The sequence below is a fragment of the Lithobates pipiens genome, unplaced genomic scaffold (genome assembly GCF_037356315.1).
Source record: "Lithobates pipiens isolate NorthernLeopardFrog02 unplaced genomic scaffold, aLitPip1_a1.2 Scaffold_8, whole genome shotgun sequence".
In the NCBI taxonomy this organism is placed as follows: domain Eukaryota; kingdom Metazoa; phylum Chordata; class Amphibia; order Anura; family Ranidae; genus Lithobates; species Lithobates pipiens.
Window position 1 is genome coordinate 2,569,010 of NW_027507903.1, and position 16,808 is coordinate 2,585,817.

Consider the following 16,808-nt stretch of genomic DNA (forward strand, 5'->3'; position numbering starts at 1 on the left):
GAGAGTGGAGGTGGCAGAGAAGGGTGGTAAGGGCAGGGAGGTGTGGTAAGGGCAGGGAGGAATGGGAAGGACAGGGAGGAATGGGAAGGACAGGGAGGTGTGGTAAGGGCAGGGAGGAATGGGAAATGACTGGGAGGAATGGTAAGGACAGGGAGGTGTGGTAAGGGCAGTGAGGCGTGGTAAGGACTGGGAGAAATGGGTAGGGCAGGGAGGAATGGGAAGGACAGGGAAGAGTGGTAAGGGCAGGGAGGAATGGGAAGGACAGTGAGGAATGGGAAGTACAGGGAAGACTGGTAAGGACAGGGAGGAATGGAAAGGACTGGGAGGAATGGGAAGGACAGGGAGGAATGGGAAGGGCAGGGAAGAGTGGTAAGGGTGGGGAGGAATGGGAAGGGCAGGGAGGTGTGGTAAGGACAGGGATGAATGGAAAGGACTGGGAGGAATGGGAAGGACAGGGAGGAATCGGAAGGGCAGGGAGGTGTGGTAAGGGTGGGGAGGAATGGAAAGGACTCTGAGGAATGGGAAGGGCAGGGAAGAGTGGTAAGGGCAGGGAGGAATGGGAAGGGCAGGGATGTGTGGTAAGGACAGGGAGGAATGGAAAGGACGGGGAGGACTAGTAAGTGCAGGGAGGTGTGGGAAGGACAGGAAGGAATGGGAAGGACAGGGAGGTGTGATAAGGGCAGGTAGGAATGGGAAGGACTGGGAAGGGCAGGGAGGTGTGGTAAGGGCAGGGAGTAATGGGAAGGACTGGGAGGAATGGGAAGGGCAGGGAGGTGTGGTAAGGACTGGGAGGAATGGGAAGGGCAGGGAGAAATGGGAAGGACTGGGAGGAATGGGAAGGGCAGGGAGGAATGGGAAGGACAGGGAAGAGTGGTAAGGACAGGGAGGTGTGGAGGAGACAGGGAGGAATGGTAAGGGCGGGGAGGAGTGGGAAGGACAGGGAGGGATGGTAAGGGCAGGAATGACTGGAAAGGACAGGGAGGAAAGGTAAGGACAGGGAGGAATGGTAAGGACAGGGAGGTGTGATAAATGGAAGGAAAAGTGGTGATGAAAGTGGAGTGGTGGGCAGGGAAAGTAATCTGTGGATGAAGGGGCCAGGACGGTGTGGTGTCATATTTTGCTCCCCGTTGTAGAATGCTCCGGAAGTGACGTTACGGCCAGAAATTTTGCACTGCGCATGCGTGATGCGGTCCAAACGATTTGCGACAATACAGACCAGTGAAGCCGTCAGGTAATGTCACGGAAGTGACATTACAGACAACACAAACACTGGGCTATGCGTTCCAAGGCTTATTCTTCCCTTGTTACCTAGTGTCTCCAGAACTAGCAGCTGTCCCCGTACAACCCAAAGCAACCTGTGGTGTTAGGTTCTGCATTGCTGGGACTTGTAGTGCCTATCCATAGCAACCTGTGGTGATAGATCCTGCAATGCTGGCACAGGATCGATCATAGGCACTACAAGTCCCAGCAATGCAGAACCTAACACCACAGGTTGCTTTGGGTTGTAGGGGGACAGCTGCTAGTTCTGGAAACACTAGGTGACAAGGGAGGAATTAGTCTTGAAACGCATAGCCCAGTGTTTGTGTTGTCTGTAACGTCACTTCCGTGACATTATCTGACGGTTTCACTGGTCCGTATTGTCGCAAAATCGCTTTGGAATGCATCGCGCAAGTGTTTGGAACGCATCGCGCACGCGCAGTTCGAAATTCCTGGCCTGCAACGTCACTTCCGGAGCATTCTACGCTAGGGAGCAAAATATGACGCTCCAACGGGCGCAAGCCAGTCGCGCTGACGTAATTCCCAGGCGCGGTATCCACATCGCGTTGCCAGGGGGCGGCGCCCGTACGTGTCGCGCCGCGGTGATGTCACGTGCTGCTGAATGGATTGGGCGCGGAGTCTGTGTGAGGTGACGGCGGAGGGGATGTGAGCGGAGGAGGACCGGACACCGGACTGAAGGTTACTATCGCCCCTCCCCCCCCCAACCTGTGTGTTCCCCTCTCCTGGCATGTGGTGATTTTGTTTATAAAGCTTCACATATCTCTGAAGGGGCCGCCCCCTCCCCCACCTATAGAGACCTGAACCCCAAATGTCATCTTGTGCCCCTCCCCCTCCATAAATGTGTTTTGTTTTTTTTAATACTTTATTTGTGCTTCAAAGCTGCCCGCTGCGCATGCTCAGGTGTATAATAATAATAATAATAATATTGTGCTTCGCTGCGCTTTGGGTCGCTCTTAAGCTGCACGAGCCGCAAAGCTTTGCTGAAACCCCTCCCCCTCCCCAACTCCATTCACCCCTCTGTCACTTCAAAATTGTGTCTTTTTAAAAAAAAAAAAATTCCAATTGCGACTTGGTGCGTTTTTTATTTATTTTTTGACCAATGTATATCATTCAGGTGCCTCTTTTGAGCGTTTTTTTATTTTTATTTTTTTACATTGCGGCCCCTCGTGTCACATGAAAGTCGGGATCAAAGAGTAGTGCAGCAATGACTTTAACCACTTCAGCTCTGGAAGATTTACCCGCCCCCCCCCCCCCCCCCCCCCGGAATGACCGGGACATTTTTTGCCATTCGGCACTGCGACGCTTTAACTGTCAATTGCGCGGTCGTGCGAAGTGGCTCCCAAAACAAAATTGAAGTCTTCTTTTTTATTTTTATTTTTTTCCCCCACACAAATAGAGCTTTCTTTGGGTGGTATTCAATCATCTGTTTTTTTTTTTTTTTTTGCGTTATAAACAAAAAAAGACAATTTTGAAAAGGAAACAAAAAAATATTTTTTTACTTTTTGCTATAAAAACATTCCAAAAAAAAAAGTAAAAAAATAAATAAATAAAAAAAATCTAATTTCTTCATCAGTTGAGGCGAATTTGTTTTCTGCTACATATTTTTGGTGAAGAAAATCCCAATAAGCGTATAGTGATTGGTTTGCACAAAAGTTTTAATAGCGTCTGCAGACTATGGGATAGATTTTCTTCTTTTTTTTTTTTTTTTTACTTTTTAAAGGGGTTGTAAATGTCCATGTTTTTTCACGTTAATGCATTAAAAAAAATAAAAAACATCCGACAATTAGCGGATTCCCCCCATACCCCCCCCCTTTACTTACCTGAGCCCTCAAAGTCCCATGTCGTGAGCCTGCTGCCTTCTCGACCGGGCTTCTCTGCTCAGTCATTGGATGATTGATAGCAGAAAAGCCATTGGCTCCCGCTGCTGTCATTCAAATCCAATGATGTGGGGAGGCGGGGCAGAGTGATCCGGTCGGCGGCTATAGCACGCCCGCAAGCTAACCCCCCTTGGGAGAGCTCTTCCCGGAACGTTTGTTATCTGATGTGGGGAGGAGCCGAGACAGCCGCCGGGGGGGGACCCAAGAAGAGGAGGATCGGGGGGGGGGGCACTCTGTGCAAAACATTCCCGGAACGTTTGTTATCTGATGTGGGGAGGAGCCGAGACAGCCGCCGGGGGGGACCCAAGAAGAGGAGGATCGGGGGGGGGGCACTCTGTGCAAAACAAGCTGCACAGTGGAGGTAAGTATGACATGTTTGTTTAACCATTTGCCGACCGCTGTCAGCACACACACACACTTTGAAATTCCCGCCGTGTGCCTGACGCAAGCTCCGTGACCGTACCCGCGGTCTCGATCACCGCAGGAGATGCCCGCGATCGTCAACTGGGGAGATTCCAATGTATACACAGCATTTTCCCGTTCTGCCTAGTGACAGGACACCGATCGTCTGCTCCCTGTCATGGGGGGGGGGGGGGGAGGAGGAATCAGTGTCCTGTCATACACAGCCCATCCCCCAGACAGTTAGGATCACTCCCCAGGACACGTGTAACCCCTCCCCCCGCCCCCCTAGTGGTTAACCCCTTCACTGCCAGTGACATTTTTACAATAATCAGTGCAATTTTATAGCATCAATCGCTGTATTAATGACAATGGTTCCAAAAATGTGTAAAATTTGTCCAATGTGTCCGCCATAATGTTGCAGTCACGATAAAAATCGCAGATCGCCACCATTACTAGTAAAAAAATAAAAAATATTAATAAAAAATGCCATAGAACTATCCCCTATTTTGTGGACACTTTAAATTTTGCGCAAACCAATCAATACAGGCTTATTGCGTTTTTTTTTATTTTTTATTATTATTTATTTATTTTTTATTTATTTTTTTACCAAAAATATGTAGAAGAATATGTATCGGCCGAAACTGAGGAAAACATTTTTTTGTATATTTTTTTGGGGATATTTATTATAGCAAAAAGTAAAAAATAATGCGTTTTTTTTTTTTCAAAATTGTCACTATATATTTTTTGTTTATAGGGGGGGGGGAAACAAAACCGCAGAGGTGATCAAATACCACCAAAAGAAAGCTCTATTAGTGGGAAAAAAAAGTACGCCAATTTTGTTTGGGTGCAACGTCGCACGACCGCACAATTGTCAGTTAAAGCGACGTAGCGCCGAATCGCAAAAAGTGCTCTGGTCAGGAAGAGGGTAAATCCTTCCGAGGCTGAAGTGGTTAAAGAAAAAAAAAAAAAATGAACCTTCACAACTTTAAATTTTTTTTTTTTTTTTTTTACTAGTAATGGCAGCAATCAGCGTAATTATTATTTTTTTTTTTTTTTAGTGGGATTGCGGAGGACAAATCTGACACACTTTTTGGGCACCAGTGACACCAATACAGTGATCAGAGATAATACTATACACCAGGGATATGCAATTAGCGGACCTCCAGCTGTTGCAAAACTACAAGTCCCATCATGCCTCTGCCTCTGGGTGTCATGCTTGTGACTGTCAGAGTCTTGCTATGCCTCATGGGACTTGTAGTTCCTCTGCGGTAATATTGTGTGACCTAAAAAAAAAAAAAAATGGAATTACCACTATTTTATTCTCTAGGACAGCCCTCAAACTTTTCACTTGCTTACTCATTTTGCGAGTGGAAAATGAGGGCTTGCAAGCTGGGCTGCTTGGGAGTGGTGGGGCGAGCACTGCCGCGGGCGGGGTTGATCGGAAGCCGTTCTCCCAGCGATCGCCCCGATGGCAGAGAGCATGGAGGAAGAGGAGACCCGTGGGATCGCAGAGCGGTATAGCACGCTATAACAGCTTACATTCAAATTGCCTCCGCTCTGCTAGCCGTCACAAACAGTCCCGCCTCCTCCTGACCCCGTGCCTGTGATGGACAGAATGCATCCCAGCATTGGACCCGCGTTCTGTCTATCACAGGCACGGGGTCGGGAGGAGGCGGGGCTGTGTTTCACGGCGAGCGAAGCGGAGGCAATTTCAATGTAAGCTGTAACAGCGTGCTGTACCGCTCTGCGATCCCGCGGCTTTCCTCTTCCCCCAGTCATGATCCGGCCGCCAATGTTGGGCACGGTGCGGCTGCAATGTTGGGCGCGGCTGCAATGTTGGGCATAGGTGAGCCTGCACTGATGGGCACTGGTGAGACTGTGTTAACTGATAAAGTTGTTGTGTAATATTTATTTTTGTAACTTAATTCTGCATAAAACATTTAAAGAGGGATTCCACCAAAAAAAAAAATATTAAAAGCCAGCAGCTATAAATACTACAGCTGCTGACTTTTAATAAATGGACACTCACCTGTCCCGGGTACCAGCGATGCCGGGGCCGATCGATCGCTCGGCTGCTGCAGTCACCATTCTAGGTGAGGGAATCAGGAAGTGAAGCGAATCGGCTTCACTTCCTGGTTCCCTACTGCGCATGCGCGAGCCGCGCCGCGCAATAGGAAATCTCCGCGCTGTCACTGGGACCCGTGTGTGTCCCAGCAGACAGTGCGGCAGGGCAGGAAATAGCGTAGACTCCCACGGGAGTCTATGCCCTGAAGTGGGTGAAAATACCTGTCTTTGACAGGTATCTCCACCCCCCTCCCCCCTGAAAGGTGTCAATTGTGACACCGGAGGGGGGGAGGGATCCGATCAGCGGAGGTTCCACTTTAGGGTGGAATCCCGCTTTAAGTGTCATTTCACGAGATAATTTGTGAGGGCGTGATTAGTGGCAGAATTAGGGGCAGGGTAGGGGTTGGGCGGGGCAACTGGTGGCGAGTAACCCTTGAGGCCTGGCTAGTGGCTCAGGACTTGAAATTTTGAGCCCTGCTCTAGGATGTCTGCTTTCAGAAAAAATATTATGTTTTGGGAGTTTTATGTAGACACAAATGCATTCCAATCTCAGAATTCCCTACACTGCTCTGAGGGGGGGAGGGGCACTGTACACACATTGTAAAAGATGGGAAACATTGGTTCTCTGTAGCTGCGATCGTCAGCTTTTGTGATGGGGAAGAGATTGGGTGCAGTTCTGCTAGGGGGGGCGGCCCCTGTTTCCAGGAGGAGGACTGTCATTGGCCACTGCTAAAGTCTATCACAGGCTTGCTAGCCCCACCCACCATCTGGAGGAAGGTGACTCGGAAAGAAGAGATTTCACAGTGATTGAGAAAACTCCAATCAGGTGACAGTTTGTAGAATTATTGTTGAGCTTCTGGGAACTTTGTTGAAATTATTCCTGAACCTTTGTGTCCCCTACTACTGATCCCCGACACTCTGCGTTCCTTTAAGCCAGGGCCAGTATTCAGCGCAATGAAAATCGCACCCACCCACTTTTTCTCATCTGCGGGGCCCCAACTTATGATCTTGCACACAGGCCCACTGCTTTCAGAACGTGCCCCTGACCTCGTCATTGCACATCCATTCCATATGCTTGTATGCTACATCCCACACATCCCATACAAGCACGTGGGCTGGATGTGAGAGGTGGATCAACAGGATGAGTGTGCCAGGACAGGTAGATGTGTCTCATCTCTGCGTCCTTTCACCACTCTGCATATCACACATATCATAGATGAAAAGAGGGTACAGCAGTGGGGAAAATTATCAGGAGGGGTTCAGATGTGGAACAGAGCAGGAGGGTACAGTGGTGGGACACATGTGCAGGAAGATACAGTGGTGGAAGAGATTAGAGGGGGGGGGTACAGTTATGGGCCAGATGAGCAAGGGGTTCAGTGCTGGAGCAAAAAAGCAGAGGGGTAGAGCAGTGGGACAGATGTAATAGGAGGTTTATTTGCGGGGTAGACGAGCAGCGGGAACAATGGTGGGGCAAAATAGCAGGGGGGGTTCAGAGGTGAGACAGATGTGCAGGAGGTACAGTGGTGGGGCAGATGAGAAAGCGGGTTACAGTGGTGGGGTGGATGCGCAGATGGTTTCAGTGTCGGGACAGATGAGAGAGTGCGACAGAAGAGCATGGGGATGCGGCGGTGGAGAAGATGTGCAGGGAGGTACAGTGGTGGGGGGATGAGAAAAGGGGTACACTGATTGGGCAGATGAGCAGGGGGGGTTACAGTGGTGGGACAGATGAGCGTGGGGGGGGGGGTTCAGTGTTGGGGCAGAGGAGAAAGGAGGTTCAGCTGTGGGACAGAAAAGCTGGGTGGTTCAGTGTTGGGGCAGATGAGCAGGGTGGTTCGGTGTTGGAGCAGAGAAGAAAGTAGGTACATTGGTGGGACAGATGAGCAGGGAGTATGGAGGTGGGGCAGATGAGCAGGGGGTTTGAGTGTTGGAATAGAGGAGAAAGGAGGTACATTGGTGGAACACATGAGCGGGGGGGGGGGGGGTAGAATAGCGTGAGGTACAGTCATGGGGCAGATGAGAAAGGGGGTTACAGTGGTGGGGCAGATGAGCAAGATAGTTCAGTGGTAGAGCAGATGTGCATGGAGGTACAATGGCTGGGCAGATGAGCAAGGGGTAACAGTGGTGGGACAGAAGAGCAGGGTGGTACAATGGTGGGGCAGATGTGCGCGGGGGTTGCGGTGGTGGGGCGGATGTGCGCGGGGGTTGCGGTGGTGGGGCGGATGTGCGCGGGGGTTGCGGTGGTGGGGCGGATGTGCGCGGGGGTTGCGGTGGTGGGGCGGATGTGCGCGGGGGTTGCGGTGGTGGGGCGGATGTGCGCGGGGGTTGCGGTGGTGGGGCGGATGTGCGCGGGGGTTGCGGTGGTGGGGCGGGGGTTGCGGTGGTGGGGCGGGTGTGCGCGGGGGTTGCGGTGGTGGGGCGGGTGTGCGCGGGGGTTGCGGTGGTGGGGCGGGTGTGCGCGGGGGTTTGCGGTGGTGGGGCGGGTGTGCGCGGGGGTTTGCGGTGGTGGGGCGGGTGTGCGCGGGGGTTTGCGGTGGTGGGGCGGGTGTGCGCGGGGGTTTGCGGTGGTGGGGCGGGTGTGCGCGGGGGTTTGCGGTGGTGGGGCGGGTGTGCGCGGGGGTTTGCGGTGGTGGGGCGGGTGTGCGCGGGGTTTGCGGTGGTGGGGCGGGTGTGCGCGGGGGTTTGCGGTGGTGGGGCGGGTGTGCGCGGGGGTTTGCGGTGGTGGGGCGGGTGTGCGCGGGGGTTTGCGGTGGTGGGGCGGGTGTGCGCGGGGGTTTGCGGTGGTGGGGCGGGTGTGCGCGGGGGTTTGCGGTGGTGGGGCGGGTGTGCGCGGGGGTTGCGGTGGTGGGGCGGGTGTGCGCGGGGGTTTGCGGTGGTGGGGCGGGTGTGCGCGGGGGTTTGCGGTGGTGGGGCGGGTGTGCGCGGGGGTTTGCGGTGGTGGGGCGGGTGTACGCGGGGGTTTGCGGTGGTGGGGCGGATGTGCGCGGGGGTTTGCGGTGGTGGGGCGGATGTGCGCGGGGGTTTGCGGTGGTGTGCGCGGGGGTTTGCGGTGGTGGGGCGGGTGTGCGCGGGGGTTTGCGGTGGTGGGGCGGGTGTGCGCGGGGGTTTGCGGTGGTGGGGCGGGTGTGCGCGGGGGTTTGCGGTGGTGGGGCGGGTGTGCGCGGGGGTTTGCGGTGGTGGGGCGGGTGTGCGCGGGGGTTTGCGGTGGTGGGGCGGGTGTGCGCGGGGGTTTGCGGTGGTGGGGCGGGTGTGCGCGGGGGTTTGCGGTGGTGGGGCGGGTGTGCGCGGGGGTTTGCGGTGGTGGGGCGGGTGTGCGCGGGGTTTGCGGTGGTGGGGCGGGTGTGCGCGGGGGTTTGCGGTGGTGGGGCGGGTGTGCGCGGGGGTTTGCGGTGGTGGGGCGGATGGGCACGGGGGTTTGCGGTGGTGGGGCGGATGTGCGCCGGGGTTTGCGGTGGTGGGGCGGATGGGCACGGGGGTTTGCGGTGGTGGGGCGGATGGGCGCGGGGGTTGCGGTGGTGGGGCAGATGTGCAGGGGGGGGGACAGTGATCAGAGGTGTGAAGGTGGATGCATTGGGGCTGATCTGAGGTGTGAGAGTGCAGGATGTTAATTTCTCATTTACTACAGTAGTTTACAGCATTTACTTTATAAAAAATCAGTTTCGTGGTTGAGAGTGTAAAGTTTACTTTTTTTTTTTTTTTGTTATAAAATCGGCACGCTCAATTTCTTTGAATACATTTTTCGGCACACTGTGCTCCAAAGGTTGCCTCCCCCTGGGATAGAGAAAGGAAGTGACTTGGGAAATATTTTTCTGTTTGTCGCGAGTTTCAATGATATTACTACTCCTTTTATGTGACGGTGAACTTTACATAAACAAAGAATGTTTATTTGGAAAACATGTCACTTTTTTTGATGAAATGCTTTTATGTGTTGTTTTCTTTTTTTTTTTTTTTTTTTTTATACGAGTTATTTTGCAGATTATCATAGAGAATTATTGGGTTGCATTTGATTTTGTTTAATTCTCTCTCATCACAGCATGGCTGCTTTACCTCAAAACAATCTCCAGAAGCAGTTAGAATTCTTTTCTGCGAAGGTTGGTGGGAACAAACTCTCTCTTCAGAAGTCTAAGCCGAGGTGAGTGCAATGTGATGAGTTTTATTTATTTTTTAAAGCGGTATTGAAACCTGCTGACAGGCAGTTTTTTTTTTTTTTTTTTTTTTTTATAACAGAAGAAATCTAAGTGGTCTTCTGTCATAAATGTGTCTCTCTCCCCTGCCTGTCAGCCGTAATGTAATCTAAGCCCTGCATGCACAGCTCGGGCCATCTATACCATTTAAGCGAGCAAAGAGACGGAACCTGGAATAAAAACCAGGCAAAGATGGAAGCACCGGTGACGAGCAGGAGCGGTGACAGCGCAGTGCTGGAGGGCTCCATTTGATGGGTGAATCTCTCAAATGTGCATGCTGGCACATTATGACATAAACCCGCAGTGGGTCCCTTTTTTAAGGCTTCGCGTACTAGGGGTCGACTGATTATCGGCAGCCGATGTTCACTTTTTATTTATTTATTTATTTTTTTTATTTTTTTAAGCATTGGTCACAAACTAACCGATATTGCTTCAAGGGGTTGTTCTGGGGTGATGCCTGCAGCTGCAGGCATCAACCTGGTACCATTCTTTAGAGTGGTCGGTCAGCTTACTTCTAATAACTGATGCGGCTAAGCAGCGGGAGGGGACGTCCCCCTCCCGCAGCCTTCCACCGCTTTGCCCGGGTCTTTTGTTCCACCAGGAGGCCCGAGCAACCAGCCAGAACGTCCGCCAGCTGGCCGAAGACCTGAACAAAGCCAGATCTTGACATTTTGAATACTTACAAGTGCAGAGGAGGGGCTTGGGGTCTTATAGTCCCCAGATCCCTCCATAAAGAGGGACCTGTCACTGCCTATTACTGTCACAAGGGATGTTTACATGTAAAAGGACAGTATAAAAAGTTTTAAATCTACAGAATATCAGCACCTGATACTGGCTATCTGCCTGAAAGGCATTCGAAAAATCGGTATCGGCCCCGAAAAAACTATCAGTTGACCCCTTACCATGTACACTAAAAAGCTCCTAAACTTGAGTTTAGGAGCTTTTTGTGTTTTTTTTTATTTATTTTTTGCCAAAGGTCCTAAAATTCAACTCCATAAAAGCCTACGTGTCCATGTGCACAGGGGCTGTTAGGATCGTTTAGGCGCTGCTGTGGTTAGGGCAGGTTCAATCACGCTAAGCCTTTTTCTATAGGGACACTTGTGGGTTTGCCCCAGAGCCTCGCTGTTTGCATCTATTGACACAGACTCTGTCCTGCCCCCCCATCCCTCTTCACTGGCTTTTGATTGAGAGCACTGGGAGCCAATGGCTCTCGCTGCCTTAGCAAAGCCAGTGAGACCAGGAAGTAAGGGGAGAGAGCCACTGCAGGCGTGCATAGTGCTGGATGCAACGGTGGCTCTGGTGTGTAAAAGGTCAGGGAGGGGGAGGGAGGGGGGTGGTGTGTGAGGGAGGTGGGGGTCATTGAACTGTGCAGTCTCCAATCTGACTGCATATCTATCTCTGTGACTTCAATTGGACTTGCCTGGACCGCTTGCCTCCTCGGCCAATTGTGACACTTCTGTATACGTGAAAATCAGTCAATGGGTTTTTTTTTTTTTGCTAGAAAATTACTTAGAACCCCCCCCCCCCCCCCCCCCCCCCCCCCAAAAAAAATATTTATAATATTTTCAAAAATTCGATTCAAGTTTTTGTGCCTGGAGTACAACATTTAAAGCGGAGGTCCACCCACCGCTGCAAAGATTAAAAGCCAGCAGCTACACATACTGTAGCTGCTGGCTTTTAATAATCGGACACTTACCTGTCCTGGAGTCCAGCGACGTCTGCACCGCAGCTGATGTTTCCATCAGCTGTCGGATGCATGCCGCCTCCATTGCGAGTAGGGGAACTCGGCAGTGAAGCTTTTGCGGCTTCATGCCGGGAACCCTACGGCGCATGTGCGAGGCTTCGCTCCTTTCTCCTACTGGCCCGGTGGCTGGGGAAGGAGGAGGAGGGAGCCCGGGTGGTGATGTCAATATCCACAACTGAGGCGCCCGGAGGGGGGTACAACAAGTGGAAGTTCCACTTTTGGGTGGAACGCCGCTTTAACTTTTTTTTTTTCTCACTCTCTGAACATTCATAGTTAATCTGGTTTAAAAAAAAATTAAAAAATAGTGCATTCGGTTCAACCAACAAATTCATTTTTCATATTTTCCTTTACAGTGTATTTACTTTTAAAAAGAAGAATTCCTCGGATGGGTCGGTAGTAACAAGCATCATTCCTGCAAATCAACATGTACCACTGAAGGATAAGAATGTAAATGTTGCTCTAGAACAGCCCTCAGTAAAGCAATTAACAGCCCCTTCAAAATCCAAAGAGACAAGTAGGCTCAATCCATTCTTCACACCTGTCTGTGCAAAACCTCCAGAGCCTTCTCCACCAATACTTCCTGCAAAGACTGTCCAGCAAAGTTCAGATGGGAAACGTGAGACCAACAAACCTAATAAACTCTTTACACCCGTTCATATAAAACCTCCAGAACCTTCCCCACCACTACTTCTTCTTACAAGACCTGTACAGCAAAGTGCAGATGGGAAAATTGAGACCATCGGAAAAGTGGACTCTCTTCCTAAGAAAAGGGGCTGCAATACATCCCTCAGTTCCACTCTCAGCCTGGAGGAATGGGATGATATGAATGACTTTGACACATCTGTATCTCCTCCCAAGAGCCAAATAAGGAAATTCGGAAAAATGCCAGAGAAATGCAGCCAGAGGCCTAACGAGATCTCTCCGAAATCTCAGACACTTGAAGAAGCGTCATCTGTAAATAAAGAGATTGTGAAAAACTGTATAGAGCAACGGCCTGGTGTGGTTCCTGATTCCTGTGCAGAGACTGTAGATGCGTGTGTAGGTGAGTGTTTTTTTTGTATCATTTTTATTTTCATTTTCAAGTTTTGAACAAAAAAACAACGCAGAAAATCAACATAAATGAGGGGTATGTGGGTAGGTGGGTGGTTTTAAACATGTACAAGACAATGGTTCATTTTTGGCCTTGAACAAGTACTTATGTGCTAGCTGTTTTAGAATTTCGCTTACCCTAAGGCAGTGCTTCTCAATTATTTTCTGTCATGCCCCCCCTAGGAAGAAGAAAACATTTCACGCCCCGCCCCCCCCCGTGCGACTGTAAATGGTATCATTTGTCTATAAAATTGTTATAAGTACACCTCTACATAACACTGTATCCTTATTAACGTATATGAGAAGGAAAAAAAGAAAGAAATGTGGATCAATTTACAAGAAAAAATAGCTTTATTAACTGTAGCAGAAAAGATTTAAAGGAGCACAAGATTTAAAGGAGCACAGGATTTAACGGAGCACAATATTAAAAAAAAACTTTAACCTGCAAAAAAAAAATATATAAAATAATTTGAGCTGGTTTTTTAATCAGAGGTGATGTCTGAAATAATGGCTACAATGAGCACGTTTTGCAATGCATAGCTTTTCGAAGTGGGGTTTGAAGCAGGACACAGCAACTCTCAGCTCCTTCTCAATGTGTAGCCGAGACCTGTATTTGCTTTTTCAGAGCAGCAACAGCAGAGAAGCCAATCTCACACAAGTAAGAAGTTGCAAATGGTAGAAGAATTTGCACGCGTTTCAAAGCATAATAAAAGCCTTTTCATCAGAACACTGACCTTTTTTGGCTGAATCGGCGGTGTCCCCTTTTATGTGTCTTCAACTCCTTTCTTTTAGGCATTTTTCTGTACAGAGGACCGATTTTCGGGTCTAAAAGTCACACGGGCGGGTTTGGCCAATCACGATAGCGCATCATGTCTATCCAATCAGGTCCTCTGCATGTGTCACGTGCGTTGGCGGTCCTCCGCGTCGGGCTGCTACTGGGGCTGCGCTGGGACAATCTCCAGTGTTCGCGCCGCGCTGGCCCCTCTCTCCACCGTAGAGTTGCTAGGCAACCAACGCCATGTGGGACGCCGCTTGCGAGTGAGTCGGATGATCCGATCTAGACATCCAATATGACAGTATTTGCCGAGGTCAAACGAGCCCCCCCCTTTATGGAGCCTCGCGCCCCCCCTGGGGGGCACGCCCCACTATTTGAGAAGCACTGCCCTAAGGCAAGTGTCCAAATGACTTTCAACAGCTTGCAAACAAATATAGCCCTTTAGATTGATGTATACCCTAAGGCTGCATTCACACCTGAGCTTTTTCAGCTCGAAAAAACACCCAACGAGCAAAATCCCATTCATTTAAATAGACCCTGTTCACACCTGAGTGTTTTGTAGCCTGAAGGAAAAGGCCTCAAGCTCAAAAAAAGTACATGAGCTTCTTTTTGGGCAGATTACAGGGGTTTTTCTGCTTTTTTTTTCATCGGTGACCTTTTGTGACCTGTGCAAAATGGCGGCAAAAAAGCACGACTTTCTGCCTGAAAACAAAAAATTCTCAGGCGTGAATGCAGCCTAAAAGTATGGTATACTGTTTGTGTGTGTGTATATAGGGTAGGATCTGTATGTGCAAAGCAGACTCTTATCCAGGGTGGATTTGATTTAAATCAAGTCGATTTTAAATCATAATTTTTAAAGAGCGACTGTCATCTCTGTCGCGCAGCGTCTCCTCCTCTGACCAGTTGTTAACTCACCAGCAGCCCCATTCACTTTAATGGGATGGCTGGTGATGCGGCAGTGACGCAACAAGGTGAGGGACGTGGCGGCAGCAGGTGAGTGGTGCCCGCTAACAGGCGCTGCCATGATGGATCTGAAATGACAGGTGCTCTTTAAAGTGGTTGTAAACGCTCATACTAGCTCCATTATGAAATTCTTGCCTTCGATCAAAGCTGTTGCAGCGGTCCCCATACACCGATGTGGCCCGGCGACATGTCTCCTGAAGTTATTTCCAGGTATCGCGGGCTCCGGCACTATGATTGGCCGGAGCCGCAATGACATCACTCCTGCCGGTCATGGAGCAGCTACTGAAGAAACGTCACAAGCCGTTTCTTCAGTGCACATGCGCCGGTGGCGTCGACACATGTGGATTGAGTGAATATCTCCTAAACGGTGCAAGTTTAGGAGATATTCATGGTACCTAGAGGTAAGCCTTATTATAGGCTTACCTGTAGGTAAAAGTGCGTAGTACAGGGTGTACAACCACTTGAAATGTAAGGAGTCATTCTTGCTGGTGTTTAGAATCTTTAATATTTGCAAACAAAATGAAGGTTTCCTATTTAGAATAAGTTGTCAAGCTAGCAAAACAGCGATATCCGAACCGATTCCATCATACAGTTTGTAGTGTACATAGATTTTCAAAACAATGGGATAAAGGAATATTCCTGAAATTCGTTTTTATCTCATGGGGGTTTTTTTTTTTTTTGTTTGTTTTTATTTAGCAAATCAGAAATTAAACATACATCGGGCGGGTATTACATCAAGTATAGTCAGCAGTGAATTTACAGTGATCCAGACAATAATGTAACCATCAACAGTCCATGACCATAATGTCTTGAATCTCCAACCCTATCCTGCACCCCGGAATAGGTACTTTCACCTTAGGCAAAGGAAGTAACCAATCCTCCCTCTTCCGTGAAGGGCAGAACCCCTTAGGCAAAGGAGGGAACCAATCCTCCCTCTTCCGTGAAGGGCAGAACCCCTTAGGCAAAGGAGGGAACCAATTCTCCCTCTTCCCTGAAGGGCAGAACCCCTTAGGCAAAGGAGGTAACCAATCCTCCCTCTTCCCTGAAGGGCAGAACCCCTTAGGAAAAGGAGGTAACCAATCCTCCCTCTTCCCTGAAGGGCAGAACCCCTTAGGCAAAGGAGGTAACCGATCCTCCCTCTTCCCTGAAGGGCAGCAGAACCCCTTAGGCAAAGGAGGTAACCAATCCTCCCTCTTCCCTGAAGGGCAGCAGAACCCCTTAGGAAAAGGAAGTAACCAATCCTCCCTCTTCCATGAAGGGCAGCCGCAGAACCCTTAGCCAAAGGAAGTAACCAATCCTACCTCTTCCGTGAAGGGCAGAATCCAAACACCCCCCCCACGGGCTATGAGATACGGTTTCTCATAGCCTACTACACCTTTCTAACTTCAATATTCATTCGTCCAATCACTGTGCTCCAATTCCCACCCTCTGGCTGGACTCTGCCATTGGGATGACTCTCTCCACAACTCTAGGTCCCTTCTTCCTCCAGTGTGTCCTTTTTGAGTCTACCCATCTAAACCATACCTTCTTGAATTTCTTGGGGGCACCCCTGGCCTCATACGTCATCCTATAGAAAAGTACATCCGCATTTTACTACTTTTATCCACATACCTACTGTCAGTTGCTCTCCATGAATTCAGTGCCTGGCTATCAGTTTTCTTACTCCGAAGTATAGGATCCTAAGGAACGGTTCAGTGCATGCATTCATCTCCTGCTGGCCAAAGACCCCTAGGAGGCAAGGCACTGGAAAACGGATATTAGCTAGTCCAAAGTTATCAGAAATAAATTCAGTCACTTGAAACCATAACGGTCTTATTCTAGGGCATTCCCATACCATATGGATGAAAGTCTCTTCCAGTGCACACTTGACCTGCAGAAGATCCCCCCTTCATGATCAGGTCATTTTTGCAATACGGCATGGCGTCGCTTTAACTGACAATTGCGTGTACCCGACACTGTACCCAAATAAAATTTTATGTCCTTTTTTCCTACAAATAGAGCTTTCTTTTGGTGGTATTTGGTATTTGATCACCGATCACCTCTGCGTTTTTTTTTTTATATTTTATTTATTTAAAGGGCAAAGATACACGAAATACAATATCCTTAATTAACATAAGAAAACAATACAAAGGTGTAGGATGGGTTGGACTACATAACATGAAATAGAGCAGGGGCACTCAACCTTTTGAAGCACTAGGGCCTTTCACGCTGCTTTCACACTGATGCACTGCGGTTTTCCCGCACCGCGGGTGCAACGCAATGTACCTTTTGGCTTTCCTGCACTTTGCAATAGACTTCTATTATATTCTGCAGGTTTGGTGCACTTTGAGAAAGCTCACCAAACTCGCAGGTAATAACAGAAGTCTATGGCTCGGTGCAGGTAACCCCGCAGAACAGATATGCCCATATATACACTGTGATTTTAGTAATAAACT

The 16,808-nt window shown here is 49.7% G+C and overlaps 1 protein-coding gene across 1 annotated transcript in view; it reads left to right on the top strand.

The window, feature by feature from the left end:
- Positions 1-1,810: 1,810 nt before the first annotated feature.
- The window catches only part of BLM (BLM RecQ like helicase), an 81,469-nt gene continuing 66,471 nt past the window's right edge, over positions 1,811-16,808 (top strand). The window contains exons 1-3 of the mRNA XM_077473492.1: positions 1,811-1,956; positions 9,652-9,750; positions 11,900-12,588. Coding sequence (XP_077329618.1) covers positions 9,653-9,750; positions 11,900-12,588 — 787 coding nt within the window. The 5' untranslated portion in view covers positions 1,811-1,956; position 9,652. The remainder of the gene's footprint in view (positions 1,957-9,651; positions 9,751-11,899; positions 12,589-16,808) is intronic.